This window comes from Procambarus clarkii, chromosome 16 (assembly GCF_040958095.1).
Source record: "Procambarus clarkii isolate CNS0578487 chromosome 16, FALCON_Pclarkii_2.0, whole genome shotgun sequence".
NCBI classification, from domain to species: Eukaryota; Metazoa; Arthropoda; class Malacostraca; order Decapoda; family Cambaridae; genus Procambarus; species Procambarus clarkii.
This window is the reverse complement of record NC_091165.1, coordinates 30,391,788-30,409,107: the sequence shown is the minus strand read 5'-3', so window position 1 is coordinate 30,409,107 and position 17,320 is coordinate 30,391,788. Positions and strand designations below refer to the sequence as shown.

Genomic DNA, 17,320 nt, shown 5'->3' with positions numbered 1-17,320 from the left:
ACCCTCAGACAGCGGCTATGAAGAAATGGTTATAACCGCCTATGCAAAAAAAACAAAACATAAAACAAACAAACAAATATTTTTGTGTTATAGAAACTTGTATGCAGAATGTAAGAAAAACACGAAAATAAGTGAATATTTATTGTTTCGCTGTGTGGAGGTGCTCTGCAAGGCTACGTCTGGCACATGTCAACGCCTGGTGCTAGACTTTGCTAACGCTTCCCGTTTTATCCTCGTATGTTTCAATAGTTGTTTTATCACTTGTTTTTCTTTACTTACATACACAGAGCTTTTATATCTATATTTCCATCATGTAAGTAAAACCCTGACAATGATTGTTTAATCCTTAAACGGTGCATCCTTAGGGGTCAAGAAGCAAAAAATATTCAAATTATGTAAAAATTACTTAAAAATGTTAAACAAATCTCCAACTTATTGGCTTCAGGGTCGTAAAACTTTCATTAAAATATTTTCAAAATATTGATTTTAATATTTTTTTTAAAAGAAGAACATTTTGTTGATAATTAGAACAGCCCCTATTACCTGGAACTGATGGATGATGCAATAATAGTGATGCAAGCACCTGTCTGATGCACAAAGAAGAACAGTAGCAAGAAGTGTCCACAAAGTGGATATGCAGCTGGTGCCTTTATGGCATTGCTGAGTAATATATAACAACACAAAGAATAATGAATAAATGTTATTATTCTCTATCTTGTTATATATCATATAAGTACATTGCCGAATGTTTAATATTTGTTACTTTCCTCAATGCCAAATATTTATTTTTGGGGGGTAGGTGAATTTTTTTTTGTTTAAGTTTTTATTTTTTTTTTTTTTACTTTGTTTATTATCCAATTTTGTTTTAACCTTTACATGCTGGAGAGTGCATACCCTTCCCTTATACCTTATGTGAAGAAAGAATGAAATTTGTCAACAAACATCAGTCGCAACTCGCAGAACTTGGGACTTTGAATTTTTTTGGCTGATTTTTTTCAGAGATTTCAAGCTCTATTTTCTTTGTCTTTTTAGGTTGTTTTGGTGACTAGGGACCAGATTAGGGCATTTTCACTTATATAAAGTATACCCGAAATATATCCCCTAAATCATTATATTTATTATAATTATCCCTATATTTTGTTTATATGGGGGATTATTTTTTTGACACATTGACCTACAACTATCACATATTCAAGTACGAATGCCAAGCAATGTTTATTAATTAAAACATACAAGTAAATTAAAAAATTTGAACTGCCTTTATTCGTTGTCGATAACTTCAATTATCTATAAAACTAGAGTTTCAACTTTTGAGTGGCTTCTAAAATTTCAGTTTCTGAACGATTCTTACCATTTTGACATTGTGTGCTCTGCTGTCTGTTCTACAATCCCTAGAGAACGGATTTTTCATAAACCCTAAACGTTTGGAGCTATACATTTTTTTTGGTCTAAATTTGCTGCATATTTCAAATGCCATAATGACAACTTGTTTACAGTAAAGTATACTGAAAACCTATACAGTATTCTAATTAAATGAAAATGATGATCATATGCTATTCTGAGAGCTTAATAACACCAAATGAACAACTGGCGATCATTTATATTTTATTAATTTGATTTGAAAATCTAAAGTTTTTAATATTCAAATTTATAATTATTTTTGATCTTGTTTTTCAAGTTATGTTGGTGATCAAGTGACAAAGAGCATTTGCCGCGATTATGCAAAAAAAAATTGGAAAGTGCTTGTGCAAGTTTAAAAAACTGATGTTATGTCAAATTGAATGTGTGTTTTGCGCCATTTAACCATGGTGCTGCTTGGGCTCCAAATATGGCCCTCCCCTTGTGTGCAAGAAATAAATTCTTGGCAAATTTTTTTTTTTTTTTTAAATGTTAAATACCCTTTCCTGATCACAGATATGTTAAAAAAAAAAAAAAAAAAAAGAAAAGATTGAAATTGTACTTACTTTGGCCACAGTGGGGTCCGGACAATAGTGTGTGATGTCACGATTTGGTGGTCGCCCGTGACAAACTCCAGAAGTCAGTCGCACACGATCTTCAACATGCGCGAGTTGCCACTAATATTTTTTTTTAATTTTTTGCATTTATTTCCAAATACATTTGTTTTGTTTTTTCTTGTCAGTCCTATGTATAATGAACACGTACACATTATGGCAGTAGAACATCCGTACTGTCCCAAGACAGTGTTATATGCGCCACAAATGTGTCCACATATATTTTGCTCATATATCCAATGTTTCGTGTTCATTTATGTATATTTACAATATATTTACACACTATCATACACTATATATATTCACTATCAACACACTCAGAACTCCGGGAATGTGAGCTGCCACACTCGCACTCCTCCAACTTCTTACTCGCCAACATTCCTCCTCCCACCATACTGTTATCATTTTTATTACACTATTTACACACGTTATGTATACGTATCTACACGATTTATTCACCATAACTATACAACTAAGCTGGTATTGTGTCCAAACAGCTCAGTGGCCACCATACACTGCATGAGAAATCCAACCCGTTCTCGCAAATTCGAAGGTCGGTGTTTTCTATGAATCTTTTTAAGGGTATCTATTATGTTAAGTATGTCACCTATGCACATATTTAATAAGTCAATATTGACTTATTAAATATGTGCATAGGTGACATACTTAACATAATAGATACCCTTAAAAAGATTCATAGAAAACACCGACCTTACCTAACCTACTTAGTATGTTAAGATAAGCATCTTATTGCTTCGTAATTACAATTATTACCTAACCTATAATAGGTATAGGTTAAGTAATAATTGTAATTACGAAGCAATAAGATGCTTATCTTAAGATACTAACAAGGTTAGGTAAGGTTGGTGTTTTCTATGAATCTTTTTAAGGGTATCTATTATGTTTAGTATATCACCTATGCACGTAGTTAATAAGTCAATATTGACTTTACGAATTTGCGAGAACGGGTTGGAGAAATCACATGGCAGACGACACTACGAGTGTGACGGCACCTCCCTCACCCAAATGGCTCTTCCCAACATATTCCTGTTGCTGTTATTACACTATATACACACATTGTATATACCGATGTACATGTGTGTTCACCATAGCAAACCACTAAGCTAGTATGGTGAGCAAAACAGAGTGGCTGCCACACACTACCGCTACCACAATTCCCTCCCCCTCTCACCAAAATTCCTCCTCCCACAATGTTACGCAGTCTTAATTATCACCACAATCCTGGTCACTAAATCATGTAAATGAATAAATGACCACAAGTTTATTTTGTATAGGAACGTAAGAAGTCGTATGAAAATTCCTAGATGGACGAAATAATGCTGTGGTGCTGTGGCTAGCACTGTGAACATCTTGAACAGCATTGATTCAGTGATATATGAACATTGTACACAGTCATTATCACACTCCGGGTCTTCTGTAATACTATTATGGCTAATGCCAGTTACGTATATATTTTGACATTAGGCGATGCTGTGGTCACAAGCTGAACAGCAGTGCTGTGAGCTCGTGCTGCGTGCACCAACCTTCGTGGCTCGCTCAGTATTGAGGCTCTAACACCCGAGAACGTTGCCCACGATTTAAACAAAAAAATGGCATCTGTTTACAAGAGCCCTGAGGAAGTCGATGTGAACCCCATGTAGCTGCGGGAGTTTTGAGTCATATGCTATAAGAGCCTGGAGCTGCACCCCCCATCGAGCACCTGCAAGCGCGTTGCGCAGTTCAGTGGTTAAGGGTTAAATCATTATCATAACTGCATTTCCCTAGTAACATTCACGGCGATAACTGCTTTTGTACCATGACGTGGCAAGTGGCAAGATTTTTTCATGGGTCAAGGTTAATTCCATTATATTAACATTAACCTATTATATCCTTATTTGTATGATACATGTAAAAACCCAGACAATAATTGTTTAAATCTTCCTATGATAACCACATTACCATGAATCAACAGTTGACGATAACTGCTGTTCAAGGATTAAATCTCTTATTTTCTTGAGGATGCATCTATTGTCAAAGTCATTCATTACTTAAAAAATAAAATTTACATACATTTAAACTGAATTCCAGCAATGCTTATTGTTGTTAAGGAAATTACACTTTTAAGTCAGCCTATTTTTATGGCATTATTTTATTGTCAATAATTTTTTTTACAGTACATACATTATTTGTATTGATTTATGTAACAAAATTCATTGCCATGAGTAACTTTTTACAGTAAAACTCATGATTATCTGATCTGTTTGGGACTTGGACATGGTCAGATACCTGGATGGACTACATATGAACATCTGTTTTTGGCTTGTAATTTGACTTTAAATGTAAATAACTATACTGTACAATACAATTAGCATGGCCAACATACTAAAAGGATTACAATTCTAATCATTGGTAAATCCCAGTAGCACAGTATGTTGCCTGCAGGTGAACAACACCATGCTGAACCAGACTGCAGAGCACCAAGGTCAGGTATAGGTAGGTAACCAACTTTGGCCTATCCTGATAAACGTCAATAATGAGACTCGTCAGATAATCAGACTTTTACTATATTACCATAAAATGGTTAGCAAAATTCTACTCATGATCTCCAGAAACCTATCCCCATGTAAAACTGGGGACCAGCTGTAGTTATTTAGCTTCAAATCAGCTCACTATATCATTTGACCTGTGTGTGTGTGTGTTTACTCAAATTGCTGCAATTCTAATCGGAACCATTATACATCAATAAAAAATAAATATTTCATGGTACTATAGCTGCCATATGGGAATATACAGCTCTGAAGCAATACAGTTCATTACAGTATATGATCCCAGGTCATACAACATACTTAAAGCTTACATCACTTAGTTGAAGTATTATTTATATAGTGACCAATAAACAATCTCGCCCAAAAGATTATATCAATAGTACAGTGAATTAGTCGAGTCTAAGGCATATACAGTACTGAACAGCATTTCAAAATCTGTTACAATTTATGTTTGGTGTTTTTTATGCATCATCCACTTGAAACTGAAAACTTAAAATTTTAGAAAATTGGTTAATGAAAAACCATAACACACTACATCATGCCAATATAACTGTACAAGGCAAGTGAATTTTAAATACTGTAGTTTAGTGTGTATCCATCTGTCCAGACAGACCAGCACACAGATGGTACAGTGACATTCATATATAGAGCGATGATATGTACTTGTACACAAATAGTGGCAATGAACATAATTAGGTTAACAATGAATATTGTAAGGACAAAAAAAAAAAAATAGATTTTTACCATCTTTGATGATCAGCACAAAGAGTATTAGAATTTAGGGTTATGCAAAAATAGTTACTATCACAAAGATGGTTAAGAGCTTAATTATGCAGCTGAAGAAAATACTCGTCCTTTACTCGACAGTCCTACAAGTTTCACCAGTTTACTCGTCACTTGTTAAAATATACAATCATTCATAGACAAGTGATTGGTATGAAAATATCACATTTTTGTAAAAGTTCATTAAAACAATTACTCCATTTTGCCATTAACAATGACATAAAACACAGTTCTGTTCATACAATACTGTATAGTAGATCATTTTTGAGATCACATAACCCATTACTAGTGTCTAGGATTAACACATGATGCCCTCGAGTATTAGTATATATTGTTATACAAGTATGACGCTCTTACCATTGAGATTGTCTTATCAGGGGAGCATGCTAATGGGTACATAGTATAAGCAATTAAATAAACTTTAGTATTCAATATACAGGACAATGAAACCTACATTTTAAATTAAATTTAATAAATTTCTGGTTGCATTTCATATTTATAAATCATATTTAAGATCAAATCACTTCTCATGACTACGTTACAATAACCTGAGACAAGTAAAGCTTCATTCATATGGAAGCTTAAACCGCAGTTTAGCAAAATATTGTAAGAAGCATAAGTTGGGTCCTGTGCAACTAAAGAAGATTGCTCTTCACTCATAACAAAAACTGACACAGCAATCATATCCTAGCAGCAAATAGTAAACCTTTGGCTTACATCTTCCTGCCAAGCAACACCCATTAGTCAACATGTTTAGGAACATCACACATGCTACAAGCTCATTTTGTTCAGTTAAGGGCAGTACGGCAGTTGATGATCAAGGCAGGAACTATATCTTCATAGTTATCCATTTTCACCCCCTAAGTCTATACACAAGAGACTTGATAAGGTCTCGCATGCGATTGGCTTCTTGTCTATCAACATAGCAGGTTCCTAGGGCAGTGCCCTCAACAGCCTGTGCAGCTGCTCGGTGAGCATAAGTCATAACAAAGGCCCCACAATCGTAACTATTGTCTTGCTGTGTACAATGGGCATCTACTAGTGATGCCGGTATATCCCTATTCAGGTAAGAATTTATTCTTTGTACAAGGCAGCGAGCATCACGATAATTGGCACCTCTTTGGGAATCATAGTGATACCACTTTGTGTCATACCTGCTGTAAACAAGGAGACTCCAATGGCTCCCTCCAGATGCAATGACTGATGAGTTGTCATTAACAGGTAGGAACATATAGTCCTTGAACCGTGCATTAAGAGGATCAAGAAATATAGGTAATTCATTAGCATCTCCCATCTTAATTAATTGTGTTACTTCTGGGCTAATAAACAACAGCCTAGATCTCCCACAGAAAATGTCATGCTGCAGATGCTCAAACCAGAAAGATATAAGAGAATCATTAAGCCAGTTACGACCCTCTAACAGTCTAAGATCTGATTCGTGGATCAAACAATCATGATAGCTGAGAATTACTCTGTCCCCCATACTTGTAGCACAATCTTTGATCCAATAATTACAAAACGTTTAAAATGGTCTTCCTCTTTCCTATTTATTCTGCACAATCCTGGTTGCAGGAACTTATCGTAATAAATTTTTACAATCCTTTTTCCTCACACTTTCTGAGTCTGTCCATGACCGTTTAATAAGTTAGTGGGTAGAGCAGCAGGAGTTGGGGCACCAGACACTGCTGTTGACTGAGAAACTGGGGTCTGTGAGCCTTGTTGATGAATTCCGGTTTCTAGAAGTTTCATACGCTTACGAGAGTAGTGTTGCCAGTGCAGTACAGTCTGATCGTCAATGAATTTACAGCATTGGCCATTAACAATTTCCTTTCTGAAGTTTTCGTGCTGCAGTAGATCCAGAAAGTAAAGGCACATGGGATACCTGTAAATAATATTGAATAGAATTAATCGTATTACAGTACAATATGTGCATAATATATCATTTACATTTACATGTAATAACCTAAGTGTGTAATTATATACACATGCATATTTATAACACTTGGAATGCAAGCATCACAATGTTTTACCCCACGGAGGTTAACACAGCAATATGTAATGACCAGTGTTGTTACCATTTTATAAATAGGCCAGATATAATATTTTGATTTCTACTACTGTATTAGTCAATATATTATTTGTAATTATTTAGTGAATACTGAATAGTGTAAAAGTTTACAAACCCTCTTAGATTTGTGGGCAGTAGTGAAAAAAATGCGTTACTACATCTTTGTGAACATATCGGTCCAATACGACTGCCTGCAGTTTTTTGTATACTACTTTCCCTCATGCTATCTTACAAATTTATATCCATTCCCCCCCCCCCCACCAGGAAAAAGAGAAGAGTGAGCCAAGTATGAAGTCCAAGAATTACACTTTACATCAGTTACAATATTTGTTCCTCTTGCAATACAAATCCTTAAAGACTTCATGTAAATGTACTGTACAAGTACTGAACCATAAATGTCTTACATAATATTGCCCAACACATAACATGAGAAGTACAAAGGTTTGGAAAATGAAAAGCATGAAGCCATAAAAAAAAAACACCTAGGCAGGAGAGCCCTAAATAGTAATACAGTACAACTATGAAGGAAGTGGGGGGGGGGGGAACTTAAACCCAATGATCAGTTTAAACAAATAACGGAGAAACAGCAAATTTGTTGCATCTCTACAAAAGATCCCCAAATTACTGTCTAAGTTCACTAATTCAGTTTGTGTGGGGCAAACTCCAAGCTGAATATCTGATTTTCCTGAATTTTGTACATATCAAAACACACTGTGATGAATAATTTTTTTCCCACACTGTTAATTTAAATTTACACATTATAAACATATATTTTTTTGTAAAGTTAGAAACCTCTAAAAGACAGCAATGAATGTAATGAAATGGCTCTTTCTGAGTGAGCCCCAGTGGTTCCTTGAAGAAACAGAAGAAAGAGAGGGACTCATTAGGGAGGAGGAGGAGGAGGAAACTGCAGGCAGTTAGAATGAAGATGAGACACTAGGCCGAGACACATGACCCAAGGCAATACCAGCAGGACGAGGCCCATAAACATTAGCTATTAGACCGCCAAAACCTCTGTGCTGGAATATCAGCCTAGGACATGTTGACAAAAACTGCAGTGAGAGCAGTGTACAGTATTTCTGAATATCATGAGCACAGTAGTAGACCAGGCAGGCAGACAGGCTGGACTTCATAACACTAAATTTTTATTATTTATTGGCAGGGATATTCCTGCATGACACTAGAAAACCTGGGAAATATTAATCTTACAACAGAAAACCAAGGAAACAATCAGCCCACAAAGCATCCACCGAGCCAGAATCTGTGGCATGGAGATAGTGGTGGAGAGATGCCACTGGGTACACCACATGATCCACCCCCTTAGCCTAACCAAGCAACATCCACAGAACCTCTCTGGAAGCCACCACACATTCTTTGCCAGAGGAGGAGATGGCTGCAGGCAACAAGGTGCCCACCAGGGCCAAATGGAAAAACACATTTCCCGAGAAGAGCATGAAGCTCATCAACCCTACAACCGGAGACGAAGAAAATTGCCTTATAAAAGGAATCCTGGACTGAAGGAGACACCATAAACTATGGAAAAGAAAGAAATGTGACTATGTGATCCAACGACCAAGCAGTTTCAGGCAGTGCATTAGCAGGCTGGTGACAATACACAAGACAGTTTCCGAAGCAGCACCTAGGAAGTATTGATACTGAACCTAAGCAGCATAGGTGTTACCAACAAACAGGCAGTATGGGTGAGGCAGAAAGATTAATTGGTGCTGCCCAGTGGCACAGCTGACAAACAGCCCTCAAACCTGCACAAGATGAAAGCAGGTTCAGAAGAGATATTCATATGGTCATACCGAAACCAAAGGGGATTTCCAAGGCCTGAAGAACTAGCCAAGCAGGACACCCAGGCACCGGTAACACTCGCCATATATAATAAGTAGGTCGACACAGCTTGGTTAACGTGGCTGTGAGGGCAGACCTTGGTGTTCTGGGTGAACAAGCACATGAACCACCAGTCCACATAAACCAGCCAAAATGCTGGTTTGCAACCCGAGGCCTAAACACAGGGACAGCATGACACCTAACTTACTCCAGACAAAGTCACTTCCCAGTGGTCTTCCCTCTAAAAGGGCGAGTGAACTTTGGAACACACCAGAGAAGAGAGAACTCATTGCAGGGGCAGTGCCAGGGAGCACACGCAGCTAAGCATCCTACAAACCAGGTCCACACAACACAAGTCCAACAAAAAAATATATATTGTGAAGCACTACTTAAACAAGAAACAACACCAACCAAATGGCCTCTGTAGGACAAAGTCCAAAGATGGCTGGAACTTTGCTTTGAAGCGGCAGGACCTGCATGGCTTCCTGACAACCCAGGAGCCCTACAGTGGATCTCCACATCAGTGACATAACTGGTGTAAGGGGGCTGGAGCAGACCGGGAGCTCCAGCTTCCCAACTAGCAGGGGTGGGGGGGGGGGGTTAGTACTAACCAGTTCATGCTAATTCCAAGTTAATAAATTGTTTCTACAATATTGTCGCTCGAGTTTGTTTGCCAGTTTTGAGGTTTTAGTCTCGAATCCAGCCGTGGTGGTCTGCATTGGTTCAAAGACTTTCTGGATGCTTTTCCAGTGGGGCAAAGTGTCACCTGCTACCTGCACCTCTGAGGGAGCCACGTTCTGGTGCTGGTTCCTGGTAGGCCCGACAACTCCACAGCTGATGAGACCTAGTAGTTGGGAGCCATCTCAGCAAGATAGCTTCAGGGAGCCACAAGGACCCCCTCCCAAAATAGAACTCAATTACAGAAATTTCAACTTCCCTTGGTGGACTTGATAGCCGTCTATCACTCTGAGATTGGTATACTGTACTTTACAATAAAATACAAAAATGAAGTTCTATACATCTTATAACTGAAGGAATTTGAAGGAAGGAACTGTAAAATTCTTGTACAGGTGCTTGGCAAGCTTGGTTTTGACTGTCACCTGCTGAAGCTTTGTTGGTTGAAGGTTTTTGGCTTTCAAATCTTTCAAATATTGTGTATATCTACAGTACTTTGACCAGTCTAAATTCTTCATTGGCCTCCTTGATGAAAAGTTCCTTGCCCCACCTTGAAGAGTGGAAATAATCTTATAAAATATATATAGATAAAGGCACAATAATGTGGCTGAGGAAATGTTGACCAAACCACACACCAGAAGATGAAGAGACGACGACGTTTCGGTCCGTCCTGGACCTTTATCAAATCGACTGTGGTGAGACGAGGGAGGCACGGGCATAAGTAAGGCAAGAGAGGTGGAGGAGAAGGAAATCTCAGAGGACGGTAAGAACAAGGCAAAAGGTACGAAAGGGATAGGTGTAATAATAGGAGTAAGAGTGGGAACGTAAGAAAAAGAGAAAAAAGGATGGGTAGGCTTATGTTAGGTCATGTTTGTTAGAAAGTTTAGAACATTTGAGTGTGTACTGTGAAAGGGAAGAGTTGACAGAAACAAAGCCAGGACTAAGATTCATGATGGGTAGGTTGTGTATTAGAGCTGTTTCGACAAGACGGTGTCTGTGAAGAGTAGAGGCAGGAAAGATTTTAGAAGACCAATCAATAGGATGATTAGAATCCCTAACATGACAGAAGAGAGCATTGTTTGTGTCTACAGACTTAACACTTCTTTTGTGTTCCCTAAGTCTGTCATTTAGTGTACGGCCAGTTTCCCCAAAGTATTGGAGAGGACAAGACGAACAGGAAACGGAGTAGACATCAGCAGCATTAGAAGCAGGAGAAGTGTAAACCATATTAATTCGAAGAGTATTATTTTGTAGAAAGGCACGCTTTATGCCAAGAGGACGAAGGATATTCTAAGAGTTTCGAGTTCAGATATGAAGGGAAGGTTGAGCACAGTGCTAATAGTGTTGGAAGCAGGTTTAGGATGAAAGAAATTTTGTTTAGCTTGAGAATAGGCAAGCACAGTTGATAAAATGTAAGTGGTAACCAAGACGAGAGAGATTTGTTAATAAAGGAAATTTCAGAATCAAGAAATGGAGGGTCACTGATGCGTAGAGCGAGGAGGAAGAGAGACGAGGACACGATCAACTTGATAATGCTCCAGAACGGACTGAAACGTCGGCTCTATCTTCTAGTGTGAGGTTTGGTCAACGTTATAAAGAATAGATTCTCGGTGTTAGAACGATAAGGATATTGTATTTTTCCATTAGTGCACTAGCATAAGGAAGGTACTTTTATGGAGAATGTTTTTTGATGAATACTGTACGTGAAATAACGGTTGGATTGGCAAGAGTTACGTTTCGAAACTCCTACCAGTTCTGCAGCTTTTCTGCACATGTGCAATGGCATAACTACAGTGGGAGAACCCTCACTAAAAAGATATATAAACAAGTACTTAACATTGAGAGTCTAACAAGTACATTCTGTGACTGGAAAGCATGTTGAAAATGTGTGTTAAATGTGGAAAACCAGTTTAAACAAAATGAGAAATGAAAAGGAATAAGATGTGAATGCAAAAACATTGGGAAGCTGTAGTGGACGAGTGTAAAACACACACCAACATTTGGCCTCTACTCTGCAGCTTGTGGAACCATTGGGATGTTCATCCCATGCTAGCTCAAGTTTAGTGCTCATTCCATATGTTAACTAGGGCCGTGACAAACTTATTGTATTTGTGGTGCTATCATTTAAACTAGCTAGGTATAGAATTCTTTATTTACATGTCCCAATGGTGGCTGGTAATTGTGCGTAATTCTCCGTATTTTGTGTAGACCATGATCAACATGTTTGGTATTCTGGGTCATGTGGTTTGTTAAATGTTGTTCATTCACATTGTATAATTTAAAGTGTAAAACAGACAACTGTGGACTACAGCCAAGTAAGAACAGTCTTCAAGTGTACCAGATTAAAGTATTTATAACTAGAGCTTTAGAGTACAGTTTATCCTCACTTTAACAAATTCTATGGGGCAAGGCCAATTTGTCCCATCGAGGATTACATTCTACTCGTCGGCTCCAGGAAATCCCCTGCCCCCAGGACAGAGAAAAAAAAAGAGGGGGGGGGGGACACTACATACATTATAATACTATCTACTCGATTTAACGGGCTCTTATTAACCGATCTGCCGGTTCTATTGACTGGTTTGAGAGACTGGTATCTGGAGCCTCATATACAGGTCTGGCAGTCGATATAACTGAAGGTCAGTATTGTGTCGGTATTGCATCAGCGGGCCCTCACACGGCAAGCAGGTCACCGACCTCGATCGTCCAGAGTCGTAAATTAAATCTTAACTTTCCTTTAAAATGATACAGTTTAATGAAGCAAATTCTAAATTATTACTAATAAGATATTTTGAAATTATTGTTATTAGCACTTTGATGCTATGGGCACGCGAGCGCTGCACTATTCCAGGTGGGTTTGGGCATTCAGCGGGACTGTGCGGTAATTCTGAAAAGTGTATACTCTTTTCAACTTTGTTACCTCAATTCTCATCAAGGTTTTTCAATTTGGTATCATTGTGTTCATAATAGAATTCTCTACAGGACTAAAGGCATATAAAGTCCAAACACCCGGTGTACCATCCGCAACAAACAGAGAAAGTGAGAGCGTGTTACCCGGGAGCGTGCAAGAGCGATAAAATGTGTACTATCTTTTCACTTTGGTCACCTCAATTCTCGTCCTAGGTCTCTCATTTTGGTATCAAATGTGTTCACAATAAAATTCCCAACAGGAGTATATGCATATAATGTCAAAAACTGCAGCACGCCCCACCCGCCGCCGTAATGAAAGCAGGCCGAGGTTACCTGGAAGAGAGTGCCCCGCCACCCCTAGGGGCACCTGGCCTTCCATTAGAGAGCGCTGTAATACTGAACAGTTTATACTCTTTAATTTTGTAATCTCAATTTTGGTCCTAGGGTTTTCAATTTGATATCAATGTGTTCGCAATAGAATTCTCTACAAGACTAAATGCATATAAACTCCAAAAACCCGGCTTACCACCCACAGCAAACAGAGAAAGTGAGAGTGTGTTACCCGGGAGCACGCAAGAACAATGAAATGTGTACACTCTTTTCATTTTGGTCACCTCAGTTCTCATCATAGGTCTTTCACTTTGGTATCAATATGTTCACAATTGAATTCTCTACAGGATTAAATGCATATAAACTCCAAAAGCCCAGCAAACCACCCACAGCAAACAAAGAAAGTGACATCGCATTACCCCAAGAGTGCTAATCGAGCACAATAAAATGTGTATACTCTTTTCAACTTTATATATAAGGCATAAAAGGTCCAAAACTGCGGCGCGCCCCTCCCACAGCCAAGTGCGAATGCTGGGCACAGTTTTTAACGGACGACTTAATGCCGAGTCGTTACCGGACTTCCCTCTATTAAACGGACAACTTGATGCCGAGTAGTCGCCGAGCAAAAGTGTTAAGCAAAATTCTTTGTTTTCTTATTAAATACCTTTTATAGTATAGGCACTAGGTATTTTTTCCAACGGACACAGAATGTACTGTGCCGGGCCATGTGGCCGCATTGTTTACCGTGAATTCGGGCGGCTATCTTCAATTTTCAAGGACATTACTGTTAGTTGTGATCTTCAATTTACAAAATGCCTAAAGTTACCCAAAGGAAGCACCTGACAGTTGCACAAAAGCTAGCGTTAATTAAAAAAACTAGATAAAGGATATTCTCTTGCACAAGCAGCAGCAGAGTTTAACATCAGCAAAAGTAGAGTAAGTGACAAAAAAAATGCTATTAAAATATGTGAGCACAACAGTGTAATTACCTAAGTGTAATTGCAGGATGAGAGCTACGCTCGTGGTGTCCCGTCTTCCCAGCACTTTGTCATATAACACACTGAAGCTACTGACGGTCTTGGCCTCCACCACCTTCTCACTTAACTTGTTCCAACCGTCTACCACTCTGTTTGCTAAAGTGAATTTTCTTATATTTCTTCGGTATCTTTGTTTAGTTAGTTTAAATCTATGACCTCTTGTTCTTGAAGTTCCAGGTCTCAGGAAATCTTCCCTATCGATTTTATCAATTCCTGTTACTATTTTGTACGTAGTGACCTTGCCCTTCAGTTCAGGGAGCCACATAATAGCATGTCTTAGCACCTTTTCCAGTTTGTTGATGAGCTTCTTAAGATATGGGCACTACACAACCGCTGCATATTCTAGCTTTGGCCTAACAAAAGTCGTGAACAATTTCTTTAGTATATCGCCATCCATGTATTTAAAAGCAATTCTGAACTTAGAAAGCGAGTCATAGGCTCCTCGCACAACATTCTTTATGTGGTCCTCAGGTGATAGTTTTCTATCTGGAACCACTCCAAGATCTCTTTCTTTATCAGAATTCTTTAAAGATTTCTCACATAATATATAGGTTGTGTGAGGTCTATGTTCTCCTATTCCACATTCCATAACATGGCATTTATTAACATTAAATTCCATATACTGTACTTATTTTGTCCAGAAGGCATGACAATCATCTAAGTTACTTATCCTTCCTATTACCTTAGCATCATTAGCAAACATGTTCATATAATTCGGTATACCAACTGGAAGATCATTTATGTAGACAATAAACATCACTGGTGCAAGAACTGAACCCTGTGGTACTCCACTTGTGACAATGCTCCAGTTTGATACATTGCCTCTGATTACTGCCCTCATTTTTCTATCAGTCAGAAAATTTTTCATCCATGTTAGAAGCTTACCTGTCACCCCTCCAATATTTTCCAGTTTCCAGAACAACCTCTTATGTGGAACTCTGTCGAAAGCCTTTTTTAGGTCCAGATAGATGCAGTCAACCCAACCATCTCTTTCCTGTAATATCTCTGTTGCTCGATCATAGAAACTGAGTAAATTCGATACACAGGATCTTCCAGATCGAAAACCATACTATTTGTCTGATATTATATCATTTCTCTGTATTTCTCTGTATCTGTATCATTTCTTTGTATCGCTGGTATGTTTGGGGGTTTGGCCTCTTCCTATACTGATTTCATTTTTGTGTCTTATGGTCTCTGGCCCTCTCGCAATTTCTGTTGAAGCAATCCTATTTTGTGGCCCTGCATCTCTGCTTTGGTATGAATGTTTGTGTGCCTTCATCGTATATTTTGCAAAATTTAGCATACATTTCATTTACTTCCCTGCCTAGCAACAAGTCTCTCCAATTACACTCATTAAAATTTTTTTGAAGTTCCCCATAGTGACCTCTCCTTAAATCGAGTTTATCATTTGTTTCAATGTCCCCATTTTCTTCTAGATGATATCTTAAAGCATATTTAATGTCTAACAGGACGTGGTTACTCTTTCCCAAGGGAGGAAGGTACTGAATGTCAAATATCTCTTCTTCTTTCCTGGTGAATACCAGATCCAGTACTGACGGTACATCTCCTTCCCTCATTCTTGTGGCCTGCTTTATGTATTGATACAAGAATGTCTCCAGAATGAGTTTCACAAATCTGCATGTCCAAAAGTCCTTCGTTCTTGCTTCATAGGCCTCCCAATCTATTGCTTTAAAGTTGAAGTCCCTCAGTATCAACAGTCGTGATTTATCTTTATCTGCTTGTACAATAATATCTCTCATGACCATTATGAGGCCCTCTCGTTTGTCATCGAGTTCTTCCTTTGTCCATGCGTTGCTTGCTGGGGGGCTATAGGCATTTAAAATTATCAGTTTATCATCCTGATTCCAGACCTGCAATGCCATTATGTCAATATCTCGAGGGTTTTCAAATATTAACTCTAACCTTTAGGTGTTTTTTCACCAGCACAGCCACTCTTCCTCCCTTCCTAGTTGTCCTGTCATGTCTCCAAATTGAATAGCCCCTTGGGAATATGACTTCATTTAACACATTTCCTTCAAGTTTCGTCTCTGATAATGCGACAATATCTAGGACCCTAAGCTGAATTATATCTTGCAATTCCAAAGTTTTTGACCTCACTCCATCTATGTTGGTATATACAATTTTCAGGAACATGTTCCTTTCCCTTTGCTCTTTACTCCCCCTTCCACTACTGATCTTGTTGCTTTGTTTTTATGTACCATTTCACAAGCTTTCCAGTCCCTGACACTTTGTAGAAAAAAATTTGTCTTCATTTCTATCCCCATTTAGACGTTTTGCTTCAATTAGGTTCATTTTCAGCTTTTCTCTGTCTTCCTTTGAGAGATCTTCTCTTATTGACCAAAGTTTGCCAACCTCATCACTCTGCAATTTCCTGGCATTTCTAAGCATTTCCATCATGTTTTTCACTCCATTAAACGTCAACCTTAAGGGGCGGTTCTTGTCTTTTCTCATATTGTGTGTGTAATTACCTAAGTGTAGTTACAGGATGAGAGCTATGCTCGTGGTGTCCCGTCTTCCCAGCACTCTTTGTGATATATCACTTTGAAACTACTGACGGTCTTGGCCTCCACCACCTTCTCACCTAACTTGTTCCAACTGTTTACCACTCTGTTTGCGAAAGTGAATTTTCTTATATTTCTTCGGCATCTGTGTTTAGCTAGTTTAAATTTATGACCTCTTGTTCTTAAAGTTCCAGGTCTCAGGAAATCTTCCCTAATCGATTTTACCAATTCCTGTTACTATTTTGTATATAGTGATCATATCACCTCTTTTTCTTCTGTCTTCTAGTTTTGGCATATTTAATGCCTCTAACCTCTCCTCGTAGCTCTTGCCCTTCAGTTCTGGGAGCCACTTAGTAGCATGTCTTTGCACCTTTTCCAGTTTGTTGATGTGCTTCTTAAGATATGGGCACCACACAACCGCTGCATATTCTAGCTTTGGCCTAACAAAAGTCGTGAACAATTTCTTTAGTATATCGCCATCCATGTATTTAAATGCAATTCTGAAGTTAGAAAGCGTGGCATAGGCTCCTCGCACAATATTCTTTATGTGGTCCTCAGGTGATAGTTTTTTATCTAGAACCACCCCTAGATCTCTTTCTTTATC

The 17,320-nt window shown here is 38.4% G+C and overlaps 2 protein-coding genes across 4 annotated transcripts in view; both read right to left on the bottom strand.

The window, feature by feature from the left end:
- Positions 1-4,130: 4,130 nt before the first annotated feature.
- Positions 4,131-6,824, bottom strand: LOC123760104 (sentrin-specific protease 8-like). Its single transcript, XM_045745584.2, has one exon. The coding sequence runs from the start codon at positions 6,822-6,824 to the stop codon at positions 6,195-6,197; it is 630 nt and encodes a 209-aa protein (XP_045601540.1). The 3' UTR covers positions 4,131-6,194.
- LOC138349450 (mediator of RNA polymerase II transcription subunit 31-like) overlaps positions 4,131-17,320 on the bottom strand; it is a 119,763-nt gene continuing 106,573 nt past the window's right edge. For all 3 annotated transcript variants that reach the window (XM_069325417.1, XM_069325416.1, XM_069325418.1), the window contains exon 4: positions 4,131-7,223. In XM_069325417.1, the coding sequence (XP_069181518.1) occupies positions 6,950-7,223 (274 nt within the window). In that variant the 3' untranslated portion in view covers positions 4,131-6,949. The remainder of the gene's footprint in view (positions 7,224-17,320) is intronic.